Genomic DNA, 24,684 nt, shown 5'->3' on the forward strand with positions numbered 1-24,684 from the left:
ATTCCTGGATTTTCTCCCTGTTTAGAAAATAGTCCACACACTTATTTCTACTATAAAAGTGCATGACCGTGCATTTTCCAACATTATATTTCTTTTGCCACTTTCTTGCCCATTCTCCTAATCTGTGTAAGTCCTTCTGCATCCTACCTGTTTCCTCAACACTACCTGCCCCTCCACCAATCTTCATATTATCTGCAAACCTGGCAAGAAAGCCATCCATTCCATTAGCTAAATCATTTATATACAGCATAAAAAGAAGTGGTCCCAACACTGACCCCCGCGGAACACCTCTAGTCACTGGCAGCCAACCAGAAACGGATCCTTTTATTCCCACTTGCTGCCTCCTACCAATCAGCCAATGCTCTACCCATGTTAGTAATTTTCCTGTAATACCATGGGCTCTTAACTTGGTAAGCAGTCTCATGCATGACACCTTGTCAAAGGCCTTCTGAAAGTTCAGATATATATAACATCCACTACATCCCCTTTATCTTTTCTAATTGTAATTTCCTCAAAGAATTCCAACAGGTTCATCAGGCAGGATTTTCCCTGAAGGAAACCATGCTGACTTTGTACTATCTTGTCCTGTGTCATCAAGTACTCCATAACAATTGACTCCAACATCTTCCAAACCACTGAGGTCAGGCTAACTGGTCTATAATTTCCTTTCTGCTCCTTTCCTCCTTCCTTAAGGAGTGCAGTGACATTTGCAATTTTCCAGTCCTCTACCACCATGCCAGAGTCCAATGATTTTTAAAAGAACATTTCTAATGCCACCATAATTTCTAACACGACCTCTTTCAGAATTCTAGGGTGCAGTTCATCTAGTCCAGGTGACTTATGTACCTTTAGGTCTTTCAGCTTTTTGAGCACTTTCTCTCTGGAAACAGTAACTGCACCCACTTTTCTTCCTTCACACACTAAAACATCAGGCATAATGCTAGCGTCTTCCACGGTGAAGACTGACACAAAATACTCATTTAGTTCATCAGCCATCTCCTTTTCCCTGTTATTATTTCTCCTGCCTCACTTTCTAGAGGTCCTATATCGACTCTCATTTTTCTTTTATTTTTAACACACTTGAAAAAACTTTTACAATCCACTTTGATATTATTTGCTAGCCTGCTTTCATATTTCATCTTTTCGCTTCTGATTTTTTTAGTTGCTCTCTGTAGGTTTTTAAAAACTTCCCAATCCTCTATCTTCCCAATAATTTTTGCTTTGTTTTGTTTGCCCTTTCGCTTGCTTTTACAATAGCTTTGACTTCCCTTGTCAGCCACAGTTGTACTATTTTACCATTTGAGTTTTTTTTCCATTTTTGGAATATACATATCCTGCACCTTCCTCATTTTTCCCAGAAACACACACCACTGCTGCTCTGCTGACATTCCTGCCAGCAGCTCCTTCTAATTTACTTTGGCAAACTTTGAATATATAACTACAACTTTTGCACTGTACTGTATAGTACCATTCAATTAAATTAAGAAAAAGGTAACTTTCTGCAGTCTGTATGGACAGGTGTAACACCTAGGCCGGTTGTAGGGATGTGCCTGGAGGGAGATTATTGGGAATGACAACAATAAAAGGGAATCACTGGGGGGGGTGGGGAGTGACCCCTGTGGAAAGCACCTCACCTCCATTCAGCCACCTTCTCCCTCACCTCCATTCAGGGACCCAAATGGACCTTCCAGGTGAGGCAACATTTCACCTGCAACTCTGCTGGTGTTGTCTACTGAGTACGGTGCTCCGGATGTGGCCTCCTCTACATTGGAGAGACCCATCGTAAATTGGGGCAACCACTTCATCGAGCTCCTCTGCACCATCCACCACAAGCAGGATTTCCTGGAGGCCAAACATTTTAATTCCGAATCCCATTCCTATTCGGATGTGTTGATCCATGGCCTTGTACCAAGATGAGGCTACTCTCAGGGGGTAGGAGTAGCAGCACCTTATATTCCATCTGGGTCGCCTCCAACCTATATATCATTTTCTCCTTCTGGTGAACAAATTGCTCCCACCCCCTCTATTCCCCACTCTGACCTTTCACTTCTTCTCACCTGCCTATTAATTCCCCTGGATCACCTCCTCTTTCCTTTTCTCCTATATCCCAATCTCTCCTCCTATCAGATTCTTTCTCCTCCTGCCCTTGACCTGGCTTCACCCATCATCTTCCAGCTAGCCTCTTTCCCCTATCCCCACCTTTTTATTCTGACATCTTTCCCCTTCTTTCTCAGTCCTGAAGAAAGGTCTTGTCCAAAATGTCGACCGTTTACTCTTTTCGATAGATGATGCCTGGCCTGCTTAGTTCCTCCAGTGTGTGTTGCTTTGGATTTCCGGCATCTGCAGACTTTGTGTTAGTACTTGACTTTCTTAATATCCAGCAGAGTCTTACAATCATAAGACGTGAAGGACGAATAATTACTTCATTAGCTGGAGATCAGAACGGTCACTGCAACTGGGTGCGCTGCCATCTGGATCTTTTATCATTCAAGAGCCCTGAGGTAATGTTGCAACCCCATAAAACTCTGGTAAAACCACACATGTGTTCAATTCTGGTCATTTTATTATAGTAAGGTTGTGGAAACTTTAGAGAAGCTTTGAAGAGGAGATATAACTGGAGTGGAGCATATCTTATGAGGACAGATGAGCTAGAGCTAGAGCTTTTCTCTTTGGTGTGAAGGAAGATGTGAAGTAAATTGATAGAGGTGTACAAGATGAAAAGAGGCATAGACTGAGTGGACAGCAGTCTTTTAGGCTATTGCTAGGGCAGAAATAGCTAATACAAGGCATAATTTTGAAGTGATGGGAGGAAAGCGAGGGAGAAATGTCAGTGGCAAGTTGTTTTTATACAGAGTTTGGTAGGTGCGTGGAACACACTGCCAGGGGTGGTGGTAGAGCAGATACATTAGGGACATTGAGGAGCTTCTTAAACAAGCACATGATGAAAGAAAAATTGAGAGATATGTGGGAGGAACAGGTTAGATTGATCTTAGAATAGGTTAAAATGATGGCATAACATTGTTGACTGAAAGGCATGTACTGAGAGGTACTGTTCTGTGATTCTAAGGCAGGTAAATGGTGCTCTGTTAAACTTTATTGACCAGTTAAGCAGATTAAAAGAGCTGTATAATTTTACCTGCTCTTATTTTTTCAGAACCCGTCAATCAAATTTCTGGGCCCACCAGTCTGGTTGGCATAAATTAAGCCATCAGCAATTGCTTTATAACCATGATACAAAATACATAGGTCTTAACTAGACATGCTGGGAATTTAATTACAGTGAGCTAAAGATCAATGAAAAGCCATAAGTATAGCATCATCTAGATTACCTGTCAGCACAGGGGACTCTGTTGCACCAAATAATTAATTCCATTTAATTCTGTTTTGGCTCTTCCATAGAAAAGATCTTCAGAACTCATAACTTAAAAGGCTAAAACAGATTGAATAATTGCTGACAGATTTAAACCTTTTTCTTAAAAACAGTGATTCACTTTTACGTAGAGCATTAAGATAGTTATGGGAGGTGCGTTCTTACCTCAGGATGGCTGCAGTTTCCAACATTTCCGCCATGAATGTTGAAACACCTTTAAGTTGACTGTCACCAGCACCAACCCGAGCAAGGATGCAGTCAACGATACTTATCTCTGCAGAATCACAGGGTACAAAACAACCAATCTGGGCCATCAGAACTACTACACCCGTTTGCCGGATATATGTTGACTTACCGCCCATATTCGGACCTAAAGGTATAAACAGAAGCAAATCAACAAAAAATAGAGTTTACAAATTCAAGATCCCAGAACATATTTATAATCTATCAGTTAATACAGGTTTTAGGATATCTACAGTGTGTGTTAAAAAACCCTCGTTGTACTTTGTCACTTTTAACTGAATGGCAAAGTTCTGGATCTCTACTGCCATTAGTGCACTGACAGTAACGATGCTTTAACTCATATGTACAGATCAATGATAACTAGCTGAATCACCCATATTTGCAGTCAGCTGTTGTCCTATAGTGAAATTACATTCTGTACGAATGTATAATAAGAGGGAAGAAAAATGAAACAAAGAGGAAGATCATATGATCAATGGACACATCAGCTGCAAGAGCAAAACATAGCCAATAGAAATTGCTGGAAACATTTAACAGCATCAAAACTACTTTTGATGAAATGTCATTAGCCTTTAACATTGGCTGTTCCTCTCATCGTGGCCTAGTGGGCAAGGCAACAGACTAGTAACCTGAAGGTCACTGGTTCAAGCCTCAGCTGAGGCAGCCTGTTTGTGTCCTTGAGCAAGGCACTTAACAACACATTGCTCTGCAACGTCACCGGTGCCAAGCTGCATGGGTCCTAGTGCCCTTTTCTTGGATAACATTGGTGGCATGGAGAGGGGAAGGCCTGCAGCTTGGGCAACTGCTGGTCTCCCATACAACCCTGCCCAGGCCTGTGCCCTGGAAACTCCAGGTGCAGATCCATGGTCTCTTGAGACCGATGGATGCCACCACCACCACTTCTCATCACAGATGCTATCTGACCTGTCAGTGTTTCTAGCATTTTCAGTTGTTCTAGTTTCTATTTCAGTTTCTAGTATCTGCAGCATTTTGCTTCCTGCTACAAGAAATCTGCAAGGAGTTAAACATTCCACTCAAAGCAAGGGATCACCTCTGTATACAACACTGTATTGATTGTTTTCTTACATAGTAACTTAGGTCAGCAAATTCTTCAGATACAATAAACCTAGTTTATAAACCATCACTCCTCAATAAAGATCAGAACAAGATTAAAACATCATGGGCCGCATCTCTGTAATGAATGTGTTCTGTTTATATGGGTGTCTGCAAGTTGATTTTGTCCATAAGTTAGCAAGCATGCAAAAATCATTTGATACGGTGACCATAGTAATGCAAGAGTGGAATCGAAAGCACATAGACTGATAAGAAAGAACAATTACTAATAAATATGTTATCTCACTCAAATATTTTATCTAATAAAATCATCAATTACCTGTTATTATATGAAACATTTGTATGTCTTTCTCAAATGTAACATCATTGGGTATAAAGGCCACATCGTCCTGGACCTCAATGCACGGATGCCTGGAAGCCTTTAGGATAATCTGCCCTTGACCCTTTGGAAGGATCACAGGCCGCACATACGGCACAGGTGCTCCATTAGCTACATGTGCAAAGCTGACCACAGCATCCAGTTGTGCAATTACATCATTTAGCGTCTGCTGAGGTTCGACATACCCTGAAAAAAAAGGGATATATCAATCTTTTGATATATTGTAAAAATCACAAACTTTGTTTGTAATGATTTTGGATAACTACTGCACAGATGCAGAGGATATTTGGAATAAAACTAAAAAAATGCAGTAAATATTCTGCAGGTCAAATAGTCTATAAGCAGAGAAAAAATTTAGTTAAGTTTTACATCAATAAAGTTTCATCATTCATTCTCATGAGATATCATAGACTCAAAACATTGTTTCACTTTCACAGGTGCTACCAGACCAACTATGTATTAACGGCATTTTGTTTTTCTTCAGATTTTCAGTTTTACTTCTTTATTAGGGTATGGAAACATACATTTAATGGGGAATTGGAGAAAGATGCAGAACACGTTAAAACTTTGAGAACATGAAAGCCAAGCAATCTCACCCTACCCACAGGCAAAGCCAGTGCCTTACCATAATGGGGAGGAGTGCAAAAAACGCCTGTGAGAGGTATGACAGAGCATTCTGACCCCATAACAAAAATACATTTTGAACCGATTTGTGATATACCAATCTGAATTTTTAATTCTATTTCTGCCTCTGAAAATGTTGCCCAACTTACTAATTTTCCCAACATTTTGTGCCTTTATTTGATACCCAATGATCCAATCTGCTCTATCTGACACTCCTGCCACCTAAAACTCCCTGCCCTATTGTCTGTTTCCAACCAGCTGGGACAGTTAATACTGAAGTTCCCAAGTTTTCTAATAGTATTCAACAGGCAAATTTACTCATATTTCAGTAAAGCACAAAAGATTCATTTAGAGTACTTACTACCTTACAGCAATTTTTGGGATTATTCTAGAGGAAGCAAGCAAAGTGTTTGCTTCCGCTCAACATATGATAGCCTTTTCAACTTCACTGGCTAGGACAGCTATTTTGCTACACTGGAAAGAATCTAACCCACCTACTGTTTTTTATTGGCTCTCCTCCATTACGTCATGTCTAAGCTTGGAGAAAATTAGAAGCCGGACATTTGATACATCCTTTAATTTTGAACAAGTCTGGCTACCCTTTATTCTATATTTTCACATGAAGCAATTTATTTATTTTTCTTTACTCTTTTCGGAACATCCTTATCCGTGAAGGTTTGGAGATGACTGGAAGGATTTTTTTTCCCTCGCTCTCTTTTTTTTAAATTTTATCCTCAATTGGACTGCCCCAATCTTTCTTTTTTCTTTCGTCTTAGTTAGTGGGTTTTTTTTCCTTCATTAAATAAAATTTCCAATCCTTTTTTTTATGATTGCTGTGAGGAGTTGTAGTTTTTTTTTAACCATTGTATATATAACAGCATAACATTTTACTTATCTGATTTTGACATTATAAATTTTGTTTTTTTATTGCTGTTTATATGCCTTTTATATTATCTGTTTGCTAAACTCCTTCTCTGATTTGTATATTCTTTATTTGAAAATCAATAAAAAGACTGAAAAATGAAATGAGAGTACTTATTACATCCATATGACCTGTGCAAGAACTAGCAGCACAGTTAGAATCTGAATTCTCAACCTTATTACCATTGGAAACACAACTTTGGGATATATTACCAGGATGAGATATTATTGGCTAATCTTGTCTACTGTTGAGCAATCAAGGAAATGAGCAAAACTAAAGGATTGCACATTGGAACCTTATGAGATTAATGGACTTGTGTAAATTCGCTCCACTCCATCCCCAACAAAAAAATCCATGAATAGAAAAGTATTGGATAATTGACGTAGACAAAATGTTAAATGTTAAAAGGCTATCATCGTATAAATCCCATATTCAAAATAGACAAAGATCTGTGTGTTAGGAAATCCATCAACTACCAATTTTTTTAAAAATTTAGAACCATCTATAATGCTTTAGAAACTGCATCCAGTTTTTAAACAAATGAGAGACTGACTGACAAACATCTTTTACCCCAATGCAAATTCAATCTAAACTGAAAGCATGAAAGTATACTCCAACAGGTATCAAGTCTGTCAATGAAATTAAACTACAGCAGTCTTAAAGCTGTTATGTTACATTATAACCCTTGACTGGTAATCTTTGCTCTGAAACTAATCAATATTACATCAGACTTACAAGCACTGTATGTACACACCGTCAAGCAACTGCTCCTGACCGTGTCCCCAGTACTTTACAAAAAAGGAACCAATACAGGCCAAGATGAATCATCACCCAAGTTACTCAGCAAGAATTCAGCAGAACATTGTACAGGACAGCACAGGAATTGTTATTTGGCCCATGATGTCTCTGCCAACCAGGATGTCAAAAGAAATTAAGCCCATCTGCATGCACAGGACCCATTTCCCTCCATTCCTTTCATGTGTCAGTAATTGTCACTATCATGTCTGCTTCTACCACCATCCATGCCAGTGTATTCCTGACACTGACCATTCTGTATAACAGAACTTACAAGTACTTCTCGCTTAAACATTTCCCTTTACACTTTAAAGACCTGCCCTCCTACATCTTACATTTCTACCATGGGGAAAAAAGGACTATGTCTACCCCATCTATACTTCAATTTCATAAACTTCAATAAGGTCTCCCTTCAGCTCCAAAAAAAAAACCAATTCAAAGCTATACAATCTCTCCCCTGCAAAGCCTCCAAATTCTCCTTGCATTGAGGTGTCTAAAATGAATGAACACAATAATTAAAATGTAGTCTTACAAGTTCTATATAGCTGCAATACAACTTCCTTACTCTTATACTTACTGCCCCAACCAATTAAGGCAAGCATGGCCATATGCCTCCTTTACTGCCCTATATACTCACTGCAATTTGCAGGAATCTATGAACTTGCACTCCAAGATCCCTCTGTATATTAGTGCTTTCTGGTGCCCTGCCATTAGTGTGTACAGTCCTCTCATTTGACCTCCCAAATTGCAATCACATTTGCCTGGATTGAAAATTTTGGTAGGATGATTTTTAAACAATTCTTAGATAAGATGACATCTGAATTGTCTACAGAATGGCAATGATCTTGTAATAGAAATTCAACATTTTCTTTTTTAAAAGAGGTTTGAGATTATTGTACGATCAGAATAATTATGGGGGTGGAGGAATGATGGCGCCTAACGGCGACTCCTTTGCTTGCATCTTCGGAAACAGCTCTATTTCTTCCTTTAATATCTTTATTTTTTCCTTTCAGGGTTCTTTTGAAGACCCTGACCTGGAGTTACACGCAGGTTTCAGTTCTTTGTGGGAATGGGACCCATTCTCAGGGTTCCACAACTGGCCACTGTTTGACATGCCAAGGATTTGGCCTGATAACCTTGATTGTGTTCAGAAGCCTAAGATCTCTGGGCTCTGAAGACGGGCGGATCAAGGGTCGGTGTCTTTTGCTGTGGGCCCAAAGACCCATGGTCTTTACAATCTTCGGACACAGTGCTCAAAAAAAGCGAAGAAATGGACTTTTAAGATCGTAAACGAGTTGGTAGTTATGTCTCCCACTCACTGTGAAAATGGGGGACACCTCCCTCTCACTTGCCAGGGAGAGAGAGAGAGAACCCGTGGGTTGTCGAATTCGGATGAAATGCGAGCTGCAAGGTCTGCGTCTTTGCTATCACTTAGCATATGTTTGGACTCAGTGATTGCACTGAAGCTTGTTTAATTTTGCTTCTGGGGGAGGGGGAATTGTTGCTCGCTGCTACTTACACGCACGAGGGGAGAGCTGGGGGGGGGGGGCGACTTTGGGGTTCTCACGTTCAACTGTCCATAGAACATAACAGCACAGAAACAGGCCTTTTGGCCCTTCTTTGCTGTGCTGAACCATTTTGCTGCCTAGTCCCACTGACCTGCACCTGGCCCATATCCCTCCATACACCTCTCATCCACGTACCTATCCAAGTTGTTCTTAAATGTTAAAAGTGAGCCCGCATTTACCACTTCATCTGGCAGCTCATTCCAACACTTCTACCACTCTCTGTGTGAAGAAGCTCCCCCCTCAATGTTCCCTTTAAACTTTTCCCCCTTCACCCTTAACCCATGTCCTCTGTTTTTTTTTCTCCTCTAGCCTCAGTGGAAAAAGCCTGCTAGACCCACCATAATTTTATATACCTCTATCAAGTCTCCCCTCATTCTTCTACACTCCAGGGAACAAAGTCCTAACCTATTCAACCTTTCTCGGTAATTCAGTTTCTCAAGCCCCGGCAACATCCTTGTAAACCTTCTCTGCACTCTTTCAACCTTATTAATATCCTTCCTGTAATTCAGTGACCAAAACTGCACACAATACTCCAAATTCAGCCTCATACAACCTCATGATAACATTCCAACTATTACTACACCTCCAATCTTTGTATCATTAGCAAATTTGCTGATCCAATTCACCACATTGTCATTCAGGTCATTGATATAGATGACAAATAACAATGGATCCAGCACTGATCCCTGCGGCACAACACTAGTTACTGGCCTGCACTCAGAGAAGCAATCCTCCACTCCCCCTCTCTGGCTTCTCCCACTGAGCCAATGTCTAATTCTGTTGTTCACACTTTGGGGCACTTCTCTGTTTTTGTGGATGTTTTGCAAAGAAAAATTATTTCAGGATGTATATTGTATACATTTCTCCGACATTAAACTTGACCTTTGAACCTCTGAGTTTGTTCTGCATAAATTCAGTTGGTTCCTGATCCTGAGGGGGACCAATATTCTCGTAGGCAGGTTTGTTAGAACTGCAGGGGAGGGTTTAAACTAAATTTGGCAGGGGGATGGGAACCAGACTGAAGGGACTCAGGATAGGATGGATGGTTAAAAAAACAAAGATAGTATGCAATCAGACTGTCAGGAAGGGTAGACAGATGATAGGGCAAAATTGCAGCCAGCAGGGTGAGTATCAGTGCATTAGGGATGCAGAATCAAAAAGGGTAGTGAATACTCTCCATACTCAAAGTGTTATATCTCAATGCACAGAGTATAAGAAATTAGGTGGATGATCCTTTGCACTTTTACAGATCGTCAGGTATGATGTTGTGGCCATCACTAAATCAAGGCTGAAGAAGGGCTGTAGTTAGGAGCTGAATGTCCAAGGTTGTATATTATATCCGTGGGATAGGAAGGTAGGCAAAGGGGGTGGCATGGCTCTGCTGTTAAAAAATGGCATCAAGTTAGTAGAAAGATGTGACATAGGATCGGAAGATATTGAATCCCTGTGGGTTGAGTTAAGACACTGCAAGGGTAGAAGGAACTTGATGGAAATTATATACAGGCCTCCAAACAGTAGCTGGTATGTAAACTACAGATTACAACAGGAAATGGAAAAGGCATATCAAAAGGGTAATATTATGGTCATGGAAGACTTTAACATGCAAGTAGATCAGGAAAATCAGGATCGTAATAGATCTCAAGGGAGTGCTTTTAACTGGAATATACTTTTGTTGAGCACTGTATTTTTAAAAAAATCACTTTTCAACTCTTCCACTGTTCTTCAACTGTCCCACTACATACCCTGTACTCAATCTAAGCTAGCAAGCTCCTCCTCCATCCTGTTGTGGTATCCCTTGTTTATGCAGATACACACTGGTTTTAAATCTAGCTACAGCACCCTTCAATTTCCAAGAGGATCTCTATCTACAAGATTGGTAACTTTACATGCTTCTTTTCATGGGACCAGATCTGAGATAGCATTTTCCTTTGTTGGTTAAACTTCTCACGAAAGGCAGTGTATACCAATGAGGCCACTTGGTTGTTATCTAAAAAAAATTATGGCTGCAGAACTAAATGTACAAGATATTTTCTTGATAGATTAATTCTGGCCAAGACAGCTGGAGAAGAGGTTTGTCTTTCAAGTTATGAATATCACTTATATGCAAGTGAATAGACCTGCTGGCCTTCCGTTCAATGCCTTACCTGAAATTTAAAAACATACAGTAAAATTTCTTCCAAAATATCCTACCTGCAGAGATATTGATGATTTCTTTAACAATTGCATTCTGGGCTTCTTCATACTCTTCTCTACTCTTCAGGTAGTCTTCATTATAAGAGCTCAGCTTACTAGAGGAGGATTCATAAAACAAGTTTCACAAATTCAGCACTTAAGGGATGAACATTCCTATAATGATGTAAGCAATACATTTTAAGGATACTGCATCTTTGCACTTGGGACAAGCAAAACATGAAAGCTGATGACCCTTTGGAATGAATTGAACATGGGGAAAGAAGGAAGAGACAACAGTGGGAGCTGGTTACATCAAACTTAAAAAGAGTTGGTATGTAACTTCAGAAAGAATTGGATGAAAATTCAAAGACACAAAGATATGTCCTAGATACTAGGTAGAAGAACAAAACCAAAAAATGCTGGAAATATTCTGGTCTGACTATCATTTCAGGTCAGTGACCTTTCAAAAGGAAAGTAAATGAATCTCACAACTCAGATACAAGAGAGACAGCAGATTCTGAAATCTGGGACCAAAAAAAAACAACTGAAGGAACTCAGTGGGTCAAGCAGCACCTGTCAATGCCCAGGGAGACTTGAAACAGATTTTTATTCCATTTAAACACTACTTGCAATATTGTGCTTTTGTCAAATACAACACATTGTCATTTTGATACACCTTGTATCAGAGATCCTTGCTCTTTCCATAACTCATCTTAGTGCTGGGTAATTTGTTTCTCAAAATCTATTACCCAAGTAAAACTGTTGCGTAGACCAATGAAGCATTAATAATGAAGAAGCAATACTTGACACACTCCAATGTTCAGCCCCTTGTACCAGATGTGACAATGGCATCCACAGCAGTTAACTTGACTGTATCAAGATGGTGCCAGCAACCAATGGCAACATCTTGCAGACAGTACACGAAACTGCTACTTCTTTTAAATATGCTTCTACTACTACTAAACTGCGTGCAATAGGAGCCTGTAATTCACATTTTATTATGTGTTTTTGGGCCGATTTTGAGCAATCTGGCGCTTTTGCTGTCTCTGGAGAATTCAATGAAGTTGAGAATGGAGTGTGTGGCCTAACGGTAGAGCAGGAACCCATGATCAGCTCCATTGCTCCTTGCCGATTAAAGTGCTGAGCACTTGAAATTGACAAAGACAAGAGTGGAAGGTGAGCGGGCACTCAGCACTGCCCGCCCGTGTTTGACCAGTATCCCTCTCCCTCTCATTCACTGCTGCCAGAGGAAGGTGCAGGATTCTTGGGTCTTGGGCAAGGTTTTATCAGTGTGACTTTTTTTTAAGAGAACTCTGCAGTTCATATTATCTGTGTTTCTGGTTACCCTTTTTTTATTGCTATTTCGCGCAATTGGATTGGGGCACTTTGGTGTGGACTGGGTCTGTGCCTGCAGCCAACAAATGTCACAGCAGTAAACCAAACTGAACATTCCTAGACAGTAGAGATCTCCGCAGTTTGGTATTTAATATTCTGTGTGTTATTCATTTGCTTTTTAATGTTTACATGATTCCTTCTTTCTTTGCACAAATTGGGTTTTTAATGTTTTCTTTGAACGGGTTCCATAGTGTTTCGTTTCATGGCTGCCTGCGGGAAAACAAATCTCAGGGCTGTATTCTGTATATATACTGATACTATATGTACTCTGAATCTTTGAATTAGGATTTTCAACCCATATTATTCAAATAGTACCAATCATTCACTTTGGGAAAATGGAAAATTGTAATGGTACAGGCAGCACAAAAGCTGAAGGGACAGAATCAGTGAATTCCATTATATGCTCAAAAGCATAGGTAGAACCTGGACTGAAAGAAGCAGTTGAGGTAGAATGATGAGCAAGGGAATAATTTTAAAAGGAATATTTCCTAGGCGAGGAGATAAGGTAAATGGGATTTAAGGCAGGTTAAGTTATAACTGAAGTTATGTGCATGCAAGAAACCAGCCAAATGGGCAAATGTCATAATTGTGTTTGAGGGTTTGGTGGGAGCAATTGGCTCATCTGTGATGACTGACATGGCAGCATTTGGACAGTACAGGGTGAACACAAACTGATGAGGCTAGGTGCTATGAAAATACCATGCATAGGTGTCAGAGAAGAAGAGGAATGCAAAGCAGATTAACCTATGCTATGTGCAGACTCGGAATGTTAGTAAAGCACACAATAGATAATGATTGGTAGGAAGCAATGGAACTATATTGCCAGATTGGATCAAGGCATAGAAGAAGACAAAGAAATGGAGGGAAATCCATTTGAAATTCACAGCTATATTTCCTTTAAACTAATGAACTCATTCATGCCCCTCCAAAAAGTAATCTGGATGCAATACTAGGTGGCTCTGCCAGCATTCTCCTTAACCCTGTTTTCAAGGTGCCATTAAGCAGAAGTGGCAAGATCAAGTGCAGTATGCAAGCTGCAACATAACCTAGTTCAGCATGTGCAGCACCAACAAAAGAACCAAAAAAAACCTTCCTCATATGGACAGCTCAGCTCTTCAACTAAAATCACACACTTCGGTGACTGTAACAATTTAACTTGCTCAGGCAGCTTCATTCTAAACTGAAAAGTTAGTAGTAAAAAGTCCTTGTTTACTCCAGCTATGTTTAATCACAGCTCCGGAATGTGTACCCATGTTTTTGAAACAAGTTCAAATTCTATCCATATAGCTCAACGTCAACTTACCTACAGTGACGAGCTTGATGCAATATAACTTTCAAAGAAATCACCATACATAAAGATTGTTTTGGGTATTCACCCAAATTTATCAATGATAAAAGCACTAAAGGACCAAACAAAATACAACTCTAACCTATTTGTGAACCGAACTCCATTCTTCTGAATATCTATAGTATTAAATTTCTTATTGTTGCGAAGGACCTTTTCCTCTTTGCAGGTGACGCGGAAGTAATATCCCAATTGAGCATTTGACTCCAGTTTCACAGTTTTTCCAGCTTCAAGACCTACATAAAAATTAATGAGACAATAAAAGAAAACCATCCCACAGGTATCCAATTACAAAATGCTCATTTTTTAATTATATTTTCTTCATCACTCGCAACACAATCTTTCTCAATCTTAAACTGTGGTAAACAAATCTCATTTACTAAAATCACATCAGTTACAAAGATCAGTGATTCTGCCAACAGAAAATTCTGGAGTTACTTGCAGTTCAATTGATCTGCTCTCTGCAATAGCTTTGTAGGGTGGAAAGGGATACAGCACTTGGATTTCAAGCTGCCAGTTATGGGAGGTAAAAGGAAAACAACTGAAATCTCTCCTAGCTTCCACAAAGCACGTTATATAAGCTTATTACAAAACTTTTGATAAGTGTCTTCCAGCGTGGAAAAAACGTGCAACAGAAAAGAAGCAGTGCAAGTTTATTTTAATTCTTCCCACCATAAGATCACTGTGCAAGCAGTTCTCTCGTAAAGTTTTCTTGGTCTTCCAGACCTCAACTTGACCTCCACTGCTCCTGTTAACTGCCATTTCTTAGTTATATTACGAACTGAGGAAACAGCTACCTGAAAACACTTTGTTACCTTCTTATAGCCTTCTCCTGCTTTGTGGACATCATTTATTTTAATTTTCAGTAGGCTAGGCAGCTGCTTAGAGGAGCTCATGGCTGCTTATTGTTGGGACAAGGTTTGAGGAGTCAGAGTATTTAAAAAGCTTTGAAATTTGCATCATCTGGCCTTTCCTAATGATGACCATGAACAAGCCATAGCTCTAACAAGCTAATTAAGTTCTGAGACCTTGGTAAAAGTTATCTGAGAGCTCATATCTCTTTGGGTGCCCAAACTTTTGCATGGTGCTCCTTCCCTTTTATTCCCACTCTAAAATTGTACAAAACAAAAATAATACACTAATCTTGCTTAAAATGGTGAAAAGAATGTTTCATCTTTAACTTTATGACTTTTGGAGATCAGTTCATCTTTTACTTGCTTCGCTATTCACAGTAACAGAAATTCTGACCAGGGTGCCCAAACTTTTGCGTGCCACTGTGTGCATGGGCTACAGCAGCAGAAGACCACAATGATACACTTGGTGGTCACTTTATTAGGTACGGTAGAAATCTAATAAAGTGGCCACTGAGTGTATATCATTCTTTGTCATTCACTTAAGCCACTTTCTTGAAGTGTAAGGTCCACTATATTATGCATCTCATCTCAAAAAAGAGGGATAACTTATATTGTCTACTATAGGGTAATAGAAACAATAAGAGTAATTGCAGCCCACTGTCTCTCCCAATTTTCCACACCCATAAGAAGTCCTTTGCCAGTTCACAAATCTCCCCACATGATATTGGGAACAACTAATGTCTGACAAAACCCTAGCTTTTAATATTAACAACTTGTAGATAAAGCAGTAAAACAGTATCCCCCAACTCCACACCTAATATTTCACAGTAGCACTGTCACTGAGGAAGGATGTAAGATTACAGGCAGGTGAAGCTAGGTAGGGGAGGTGAGCTGGGGCGGAGTTGGAAGGCTTTGGTATGTGAATGACAGATGAGGCAGACAGAGAGAGAGGAAGGGGGGGGGGGAATGAAGCAAGGTGGCAAAAAACACAAAACATTATCACAGATGGATTCAGATAAGTACAGAAGATGAGAATGGAAATCAATCCATAACCTATCTGTAAATCCTAGGCAAATTTTGAGTGGCTTTTCACTGAAACATGTTTTTTTCTTGAGAGCCATTTAAATCTACTTTACTGTAAAGTGAAGAGAAGGGAGATGTGACAGCTGGAACTAGATGGGGGTGGTGGGGAACCTCTGTGTGAAGTGAGTGGATGGAGCCAGGAGGAGGAATGAGGGCAAAAATGGGAGGACCAGAGGATGAGAAAGAGAAGGAGGAAGGGTTGCTGGGAAGGGACCCAAATAATCCTTCTAGATGAGGCAAATCTTTGGCTAGATCTCCTCTGGAAAGTGCCAGGGTTGAGGAGATTTGGGCTTGGAGGTATAAGCAGAACTTGGGAGTCTTGGAGAGAATCTCCCTGCAGAAGGCAGAAAGCGGTGGAGAGAAGATGTGGCTGATTGTGGGATCTTGTTGTAGCTGGTGGAAACAACAACTCATGGTGTGTTGGATGCAGAAGCTCACGGTCTGAAAAGTAGGAACAATGGGAATTATCTCTGGTCTATCTGAGATGAGGCAGGGTGAGAACATGAATATAAGAAACAGAATAGGAGTCCACCAACCACAGCAAAAGGAAAGCATGACTGCCCAAAAAAGGATTTTAGTTATCATGTAACACAAAACCTCATCTTGCGAGCAGATGTGGCAGAGACAGAGAAAATAGGAGAAAGGAATGGCATCCTTCCAGGAGACAGAATGGGAAGAAGTGCCATCCTGTGGGGAGTCAGTGAGTTTATACAAGTACTCGTGGATATTTTGTCTCCTGAGTTGGAGCCAGTGAGATCTACAAAATGGAGAGAATTGTTAGAAATGGTCCATAAGAATTTGAGAGCAGGCTGGAAGTTGGTGGCAAAGGTGATGTGCTCCTGGCAATGTCCTCCTTCCCACCCTCCAGATTCTAGCATCTGCAGTCCTGTAAAACATCTTAGGAACCTTTAATATATTAAAGCTACAAAACAAAAATTGCCATTGGTGTTGTTGTATGAACAAAAATAATCTATTTTATACCTAACTCTCTGGCTGCTTGGTTGAGAGCTGATTGCATACTTTTCTCCAGGTCATCCATCTTCTCCCTCAGTTCAGTTAGATTTGGATCAAAAGATGGCTTAACCAGAAACTCATGATTTTCCACCTGTTAAAATCAAGTGATTACATTCAATGTTGAGATAATTATCACAAAGATATCCAGTTGATTTATCATCACAAAGGACATTTAGCACACAGAAGCTCTTGCACTATTTCTGAGGTTGGGAAGGGAGAAAGGGGGAGAAAATATATTGTAATTACAGTAGATTAAGCAGCTTCTCTGAAGATAAAGTTTCTATTTCAGGTTGGTGATCTTTCTGATGAAAAGGTAATTGATCATATTAACTTTATCTTTCTGCAGATGCCTGATCTGCTTAGCATTTTCTGTTTCTTGAAAAAGCTCGACATGGATAATGAGGCAAAAGTGGAAACACAGAAAACCTACAGCACAATACGGGTCCTTCAGCCCACAAAGTTGTGCCAAACATGTCCTTATCTTAGAACTACCTAGGCTTACCCATAGCCCTCTAATTTTATTAAGCTCCTAAAAGCAAGAACAAATCTCTGTTTCTTAAATGGGATGATTAATATTTCAGGTGTTATACACTACAACAGTAATCCATCTGAATTCCTTCTTTCAATTAGAAGAGCATTTGGAAAAGATTTGAGAGCAGATTTTCACATTTTCAGGGAAGATATCGAAGATGAAAGGACCCCAGAACCGCAAATAACTCAGTAACTAAGAAAATCAAACAAATAACAGAATCAAAACTCAATAACCTTAAGATAATAAACAAACAGAACTGGACTATAATACAGACAATAATATTGGGGACATGAGTAACTGCAGATGCTACAATCCAGAGCAAAGAAGAACTGCTGGAAGAGCTAAGCAGGCCAGGCAGCAGCCATAAAAGGAAATGCATAGTGAGCCTTCCTGGTCGAGTTATATCATCTGAACTGAAAGATAAAGTGGAGGTACAGTAGTTAAAGTAGTGGAGGTACAGGATGATAAATGAAAATAAAAGGCTCATCTGTAATTTCAGACAGATGGAAAAAAAACAATGGCAACATGCAGTGAACTATCCCAGTGGTTCTTTCCTACAAACATGAAAAAGCAAATGCAGTTTACTGGGAACACCAGTAATGAAGCATAATGCTCACCTCTTGCACATTAGTGTGCAATGTCCTATCACACACTAATGAAGGCCGTTTCCCTTCATTCTACAGCACCTCTGCAAATGGGAGTTGGGTTCACTGAACCATGATACAATAAAAAAAACAATAATGCACATCACACAACCGGTTCAAGCAAGCACTCTCCAGGCAGACTTCCATCCCCAAATCCAATTAGTTCCTTGTCAACAGCACTTTAGGAAAACAAAACACTCAGGAGCTGGCACCGGCTCATTAAGATAAAACCAGCTCCAAGTCAGGTATTAGCAGTGCAGTTAGAGCAACTTCTGATCATCACAGGCATTTCCACGAATTGCATGCAATATGGATTTGACTGCACACCAAAGGCGCTATTTTGATGTTTATATTAGAGCTCTGCCCTCAAACCATGATACAACTTTACAATACAATGTGAGTAATTTAATAAGCCTTGTCAAATTTAATTTAGACATTTGAGAAATAAATTAATTTACTCACCTTAAAGGCTATTAGAGAATTATTTCCTTGTTTTTACTCTCCACAATGGCTGGATTAATTAATTTCACTCATTGAAAGACACTGCATAATTAGCAAATCTGATGTTATCTAATCCACAGAAGCTCTTAGAATGCTACTAGAGTGTCACAAGAAGTGCAAGTATGATCTCTGGAAAGCCATCTCTCAGGTGAATTGGAGATTCTGGACTAGACTGTAATCAATGAGGGATGCTAAAGCTAAATCTTGAACATAGGAGACAGCAGAGCTTCACTTCCAGATGAGCTCAAAGCCTTCTATGCTCACTTTGATCACCAGAAGAGGGTGGAACCATCACACACTGATCCTTTGGTTTCCCAATGATCCTTTGGCCTCAGTATCTGCAGATGACATGCCTTCAAGAGAGTGAATCCAAGGAAAACATCCGATCTGGACAGAATACCTGGCCGAGTACTGAAGACCTGTGCCAACCAACTGGCTGGTGTATTCAAAATATATCTTTAACCTCTCGCTCTGGCAGTGTGTGTTATCCAGCTGCTTCAAGCAGGCTTCAATCATACTGGTGCCCAAGAGTACCAGTACAACCTGTAAAAATGACCATCACCCAGCAGCACTTACATCCAGAGATGAAGTGTTTTGAGGGGCTGGTTTTGAAGCATATCAGCTCCTGCGAGTGGCGACTTGGATCTGGCCCAATTCATCTAACGAAGCATCTGCTGTAGACCTGTTGCTATCTCATTGGCTCTTCACACAACCCTGAAACATCTGGACAGCAAAGGTACATACAACAGGATGCTCTTTATTGATTACCACTCAGCATTTAACACCATCATCCACTCTAATCAGTAAACCCCAAGACCTGGCCTCAATACCCCCTTGTACAATTAGATCCTGGATTCCCTCACTTGCAGACCCCAGTCAATTCAGATTGGCAAAAAACATCTCCTCCACAATCTGCATCAGCATAGGAGCACCACAGGGATGCGTACTTAGCCACCTGCTCTACTCACTTTACATCTATGACTGTGGGGCTAAGTACAGCTCCAACACCATATACAAGAATGCTGATGATAGCATTGTTGTGGGCTGTATCAGCATACAGGAGGGAGACTGAAAATTTGACAAACTGGTGTAATAGCCACACGCTCTCACTCAATATCATTAAGACCATTGAACTAATAGTAGACTTCAAGAGCGAAACCAAAGGTCCATGAGCCAGTAATCATTGGAGGATCGGAGGTGGAGAGGGTCAGTAACTTTAAATTCCTGGGTGGCACTCTCTCAAAAGACCTGTCCTGAACCCATCATACACATATAATTGCAAAGAAAGAACAGCAGCAGTTCTACTTCCTCAGGAGTCTTCAGAGATTCAGCATGTCTTCAAAAACCTTGCCAAACTTTTATAGATGTGTGGTTGAAAGTGGGCTGACTGGATGCATTACAGACTAGTACGGGAACATCAATGGCTTTGAGTGGAAAATCCTACAAAAGGTAGTGGATTCAGCCCAATATATCACAAGTAAAACACTCCCAACCATTGAGCACATCTACTTGAAACACTGCTGTAGAAAAGCAGCATCCAAAGATCTTCACCACCCACTGTTTTCTTGCTGCTGTCATCAGATAGAAGGTACGAATACCTCAGGACTCCCACCACCAGGTTCAAGGACGGCTACTACCCCTCAAGCATCAGACTTTTGACAAAAGAGAATAACTATATTCTTTTAAAGAATCTTTTATCTTTGTATTTCATGCTCGTTTATTGCTATTTATTTAATACCTGCACTTGCATTTTTTTAAGTTACTGTTCTATAAATTTGCTATGTCTGCAGAAGTATCATCTCAGGGTTGTGTGTGGTGATATGTAGGTACTCTGATAATAAAATTTACTTTGAACTTTAAACTCTTACTTTCAATTTCCAGAGTTTGATTACATCTGTAAGATTTTTATACATCAGCTGCCTCAGCTATGTCACATACCTGATTTAGATCCAATGTGGTCTCAATTAACTCCTGAAACTTGGCAAAATCAGAGATAAGGTCAGTCAACGGGGAGATAAATACAGCTTTCAGTAACATCTGGTGTGCTCCTGTGGAAACAATCAGCAGCAATTACGTTAGATAAACTAAGGCCGTAACAGAGAAAATTTATTTTAATTAACAATATGTTAATGAAAATTGTAATAGTTAAGTCATTTCACTGAATGACTTAATTATGGACTTTTCATTGTACAATTAACAAATGTTATCAGTATTATAAAGTTCAAAATAAAAGTTAATATCAGAGTACATACATGTTACCACATACAACCCTGAGTTTCTTTCTGTGGTAACACGCATGCATTCTTAACAATTAACAGTTATCTAGGTCTTGTACCTACAGCAAAAACAGGTGAAGGCAAATGTGAAACTAAATACAGAAATCTATATTTGCTCAACAATTTCAGAAGAGGGAAACCAGAGGTCCATGAGCCAGTCCTCACCAAATGATCAGAGGTGAAGAAGATTAGCAACATTAAATTCCTGGGTGTGAGGGGGCGGGGGCGGTTGTAATATATAAAAAAAAAATTCCTGGGTGTTACTATTTCAGAGGATGTGTCCTGGACCCCGCACGCAAGTGCAATCGCAAAGAAAACACAACAGTACCTCTACTGCCTTAGGAGACTGCAAGATTCAGCATGACATCTAAAACGTTGACGAACTTCTATAGATGTCTAGCGGAGAGTGTATTGACTGGCTGCATCACAGCCTGGTATGGAAAAGCCAATGCCTTTGAGTGGAAAATCCTTCAAAAGTTAGTGGATTTGGCCCAGTACATCATGGGTCATTGCTGCAAACCCTGAGAGCATGACCTGAGTGATGAACTCCCTGTTGATGGATACTACTTTCCTGCAACACTCTGTGTAGATGTGCTCAATGATGGGGAGGGCTTTACCTGTAATGGACTGGGCTGTGGCCACTACTTTTTGTAGATTTTTCCATTCAAGGGCATTGGTGTTTCCATACCAGGCTGTGCTACAGCCAGTCAATATACTCTCCACCACACAGCTGTAGAAGGTTTGTCAAAGTGTTGTACGTTGTACTGAATCATCACAAACTCTGAAGGATGTAGGGGAGCTGCCATGCTTTCTTCATAATTGCACTTGAGTACTGGGCTCAGTACAGATCCTCTGAAATGGTAACACCTAGGAATTTAATGTTACTGAACTTCTCCATCTCTGACCCTCTGTGGACTGGCTCAAGGGCCTGTGGTTTCCTCCTCCTGAAGTCAATAATTAGCTCCTTGATCTTGCTGAGTAAGATGAAGTTGTTGCACCACTCAGCCATATTTCCAATTCTCCCCCCCCCAAAAAAAATTTCCAAGTATCATAATGTTTAGTGTAAATAGCAGTAAACAGTTTAAAAAAAAATTGTTTCAAGTTCCTGGGTGTCAAGATCTCTGAGGATCTACCCTGGTCCCAACATATCGATGTAGTTATAACGAAAGCAAGACAGTAGCTATACTTCATTAGGAGTTTGAAGAGATTTGGCATGTCAACAAATACACTCAAAAACTTCTATAGTTGTACTGTTCAACTGCTTCGTTAATGTATTATCTTTAACAATAAGATTAAAAATGAAAACGCTTGCTGATGTTGTTCATTTTAACTCTGTATAGAATGAGAGACTACAACAAAATCCAAAATGCGTTTAGGCACCGAATGAGAACTGGTAACATTCATGTCGCTATTTCTAACAAAGAATCTAATCACCTATTCTTGAAATTTAATATCATTACTATCACTTAAACCTACCCATAAACTTCCTGAGGGTCATGCTTAACCAGAAACTTAATGGACTAAAGAAATACTGTGGCTTCTTTATTATGTATTTGTCATTTGTAAGTGCAAGCATTGCTGTTAAGGTCAGCATTTATGGCTCATCCCCAATGGTACATGCTGGTGAACCTTCTTTTAAGCTGCTGTAGTTCACCTGGTGGAAATACTCATAAAACACTGCAGGGCAAAAGGCTCTAGAGGTAATGTGCACTTAATTTGCGCTTCTTTCAATCTAGTGTACTGCATTCTGTGTACTTCATGTTGTCTCCTCTGCATTGGGTAACTGCTTTGCAGAGCACCTGCAGTCAATCCGCAAGGATGACTCTAAGCTTCTTCTTGCCTGTTGGTTTAAATCTCTGTTCCACTCTGATCTGTCCGTCTGAGGTCTCCTAGACCGTTAAAGCTCAGCCCAGTGTTGCCACTACCTTTATCTAAATGGAACAAATAAAAATGGATACTCTAAACTGGACCACCTTCACTCACTATCAAATTCTATAACTTCCAGTTTGCATCAGAACTGGTTAGTTCTGCTGTAGGTTATCCATTGAATAGAATTAACTCAGTTTCCCTCTCTCCATGAGCATGAGCTAACCTACTGAACATTTCTTAGTCCTACACTTCGTAGCTTTTACCTTTGTCTGTGTTCTCCCTTTCACTAACTGCTCTAGTTTTGTAGCTTTTGTATTTCTTTACTCACATCTTTTTCAAACTGTTCTCTAACTTATGAAACAGATGACATCATCTAAAGTGCAATTCCGCCAGTGTCACACTATCAGAAATATTCCAAAGATTTCGTATCTCCCCTACCTTCACTGCAACTTAAAACTAATTTATTTTCTTTCCCAGATTTGACAAAGGGTCTTCGACCTAAAACAGTAACTCAGATTCTCTTTTCATAGATGGTGTTATATTTCTCTAGGATTTGAAGATTCTATGCAGAATACTATTTGCTTTATGTTGACCATTCAAATACTGTAAGTGTTACTTCTTACCTTGGTATCTTTCCAACACCTGCACCATATTTGGGAGATGATTGACAGCCTGGTAAATACGATAGCAGTCCTGTAGCACCGCTGCCTGACGCTGGAACTTCTTCGCCAAGCGATTGAGGTCAGGAAAACGCCGAAGAAGATCCTCTTGTAAATTCTGTCGAAGCTCTGTATCTTCCACAAAAGCCTCCACCAGGTTAAGCCTTGTCAAAGCAAATGATATGAAATCATTAGGTATTTGTTTCAATGGGTCAGTCTGAATTATTCAAAGATAATTTCAAATCAGAAACCCACAGACGACACAATATAAAATGAAAATATCCTTTTCACACAAAAATGGCAAATCCCAGAAGACAGGTCTGACCCAGGTGGGATTTGGAAAGATTTGAACCCTTACTATATCAAATTCAGTAGGTACCCAAGAGCTCATTGGTTGCACATCACTTCTGCTTACAGCTTTCATTCCTGGCCAAGAAAGAATAAAAGATGGATGAAGGACAAAATTAATGGAGACTTAAAATGAACAAAATGCCTCATCCCTTGACCTGAAGATGGTCAATTGAAATGAGAAGGCACCACCTTCACTCTGACTTGCTGTTCACAAAATAGAATATTTTTCCAACCTCCAGACAAAGTAGGTATAAACAATGCTCTCAACTTTTGAAATATGGTCATTATTAGACTGCAAAAGTTAACTCTGTAAATAAGATACAATAAACCTCAGCAATATATCCAATTAATGTCAAGGTTCTTCATGTCCAGATTACAGAGAAAGCAAGAAACCAGGACAAATAAACTCTTCTCAGGCTTCCAGCAGGGTACGATATCAATTATAACCAACGTTTAAGTGAGAAACTCTGCCAGCTTCTTCAGGGATGATGCCTAGGCATGTCTAGTCTGGTGGAATTTGCACCCCTGTGGTCCTTCCCTCTTGATCAGATGAGGACTAACCAATCAGGTTTCTACTCTCTCAACTTGTGTACAATCGAATTCTGGCGAGACCTTCGTCTTTTTAAAAATGCTTTGCCTCTCATTTTATTTCAGTGGCTTTCTTTACCAGGCAGTCCCAAAAGCCACTGGTGTGGCACTGTAGTTTTGTGCTGAAGTCAATCCTGTGGACATTGCAAATTCAAGGTTCTGCTACCACAGATTTCTCCAGGTAACCCAAACAGACACACCTTCCTGTGCTTCTTAATGTGGGTGTCCATCGTGCGTCCTGTCTGGAAACACCAGACATTCTGAGTCCCAGTTCATCTGTGACGTGCATAAGCTGTGACTTGAGCTTCCTTATGGGTTTTTGGATAGTATTAATCCACTATTTCTTCAGAATCCTGGCAATCTTTCTAGAAACTGAGGAAGCAGGCAGTAGCGACGGCCTCCTCCTCACTGTTAGGTGTCCTGGCT

General features: G+C 40.0%; 1 protein-coding gene across 1 annotated transcript in view; it reads right to left on the bottom strand.

Annotated features, from left to right (window-relative positions):
* Positions 1–24,684, bottom strand: part of msh2 (mutS homolog 2 (E. coli)) — a 60,839-nt gene that overhangs the window by 15,401 nt on the left and 20,754 nt on the right. The window contains exons 7-13 of the mRNA XM_059985705.1: positions 23,284–23,483; positions 20,454–20,563; positions 16,806–16,929; positions 13,973–14,123; positions 11,166–11,263; positions 5,007–5,252; positions 3,536–3,740 (exon numbers count right to left, since the gene is read on the bottom strand). Of these exons, the coding sequence (XP_059841688.1) occupies positions 3,536–3,740; positions 5,007–5,252; positions 11,166–11,263; positions 13,973–14,123; positions 16,806–16,929; positions 20,454–20,563; positions 23,284–23,483 (1,134 nt within the window). The remainder of the gene's footprint in view (positions 1–3,535; positions 3,741–5,006; positions 5,253–11,165; positions 11,264–13,972; positions 14,124–16,805; positions 16,930–20,453; positions 20,564–23,283; positions 23,484–24,684) is intronic.

Source organism: Hypanus sabinus, chromosome 12 (genome assembly GCF_030144855.1).
Source record: "Hypanus sabinus isolate sHypSab1 chromosome 12, sHypSab1.hap1, whole genome shotgun sequence".
NCBI lineage: Eukaryota > Metazoa > Chordata > Chondrichthyes > Myliobatiformes > Dasyatidae > Hypanus > Hypanus sabinus.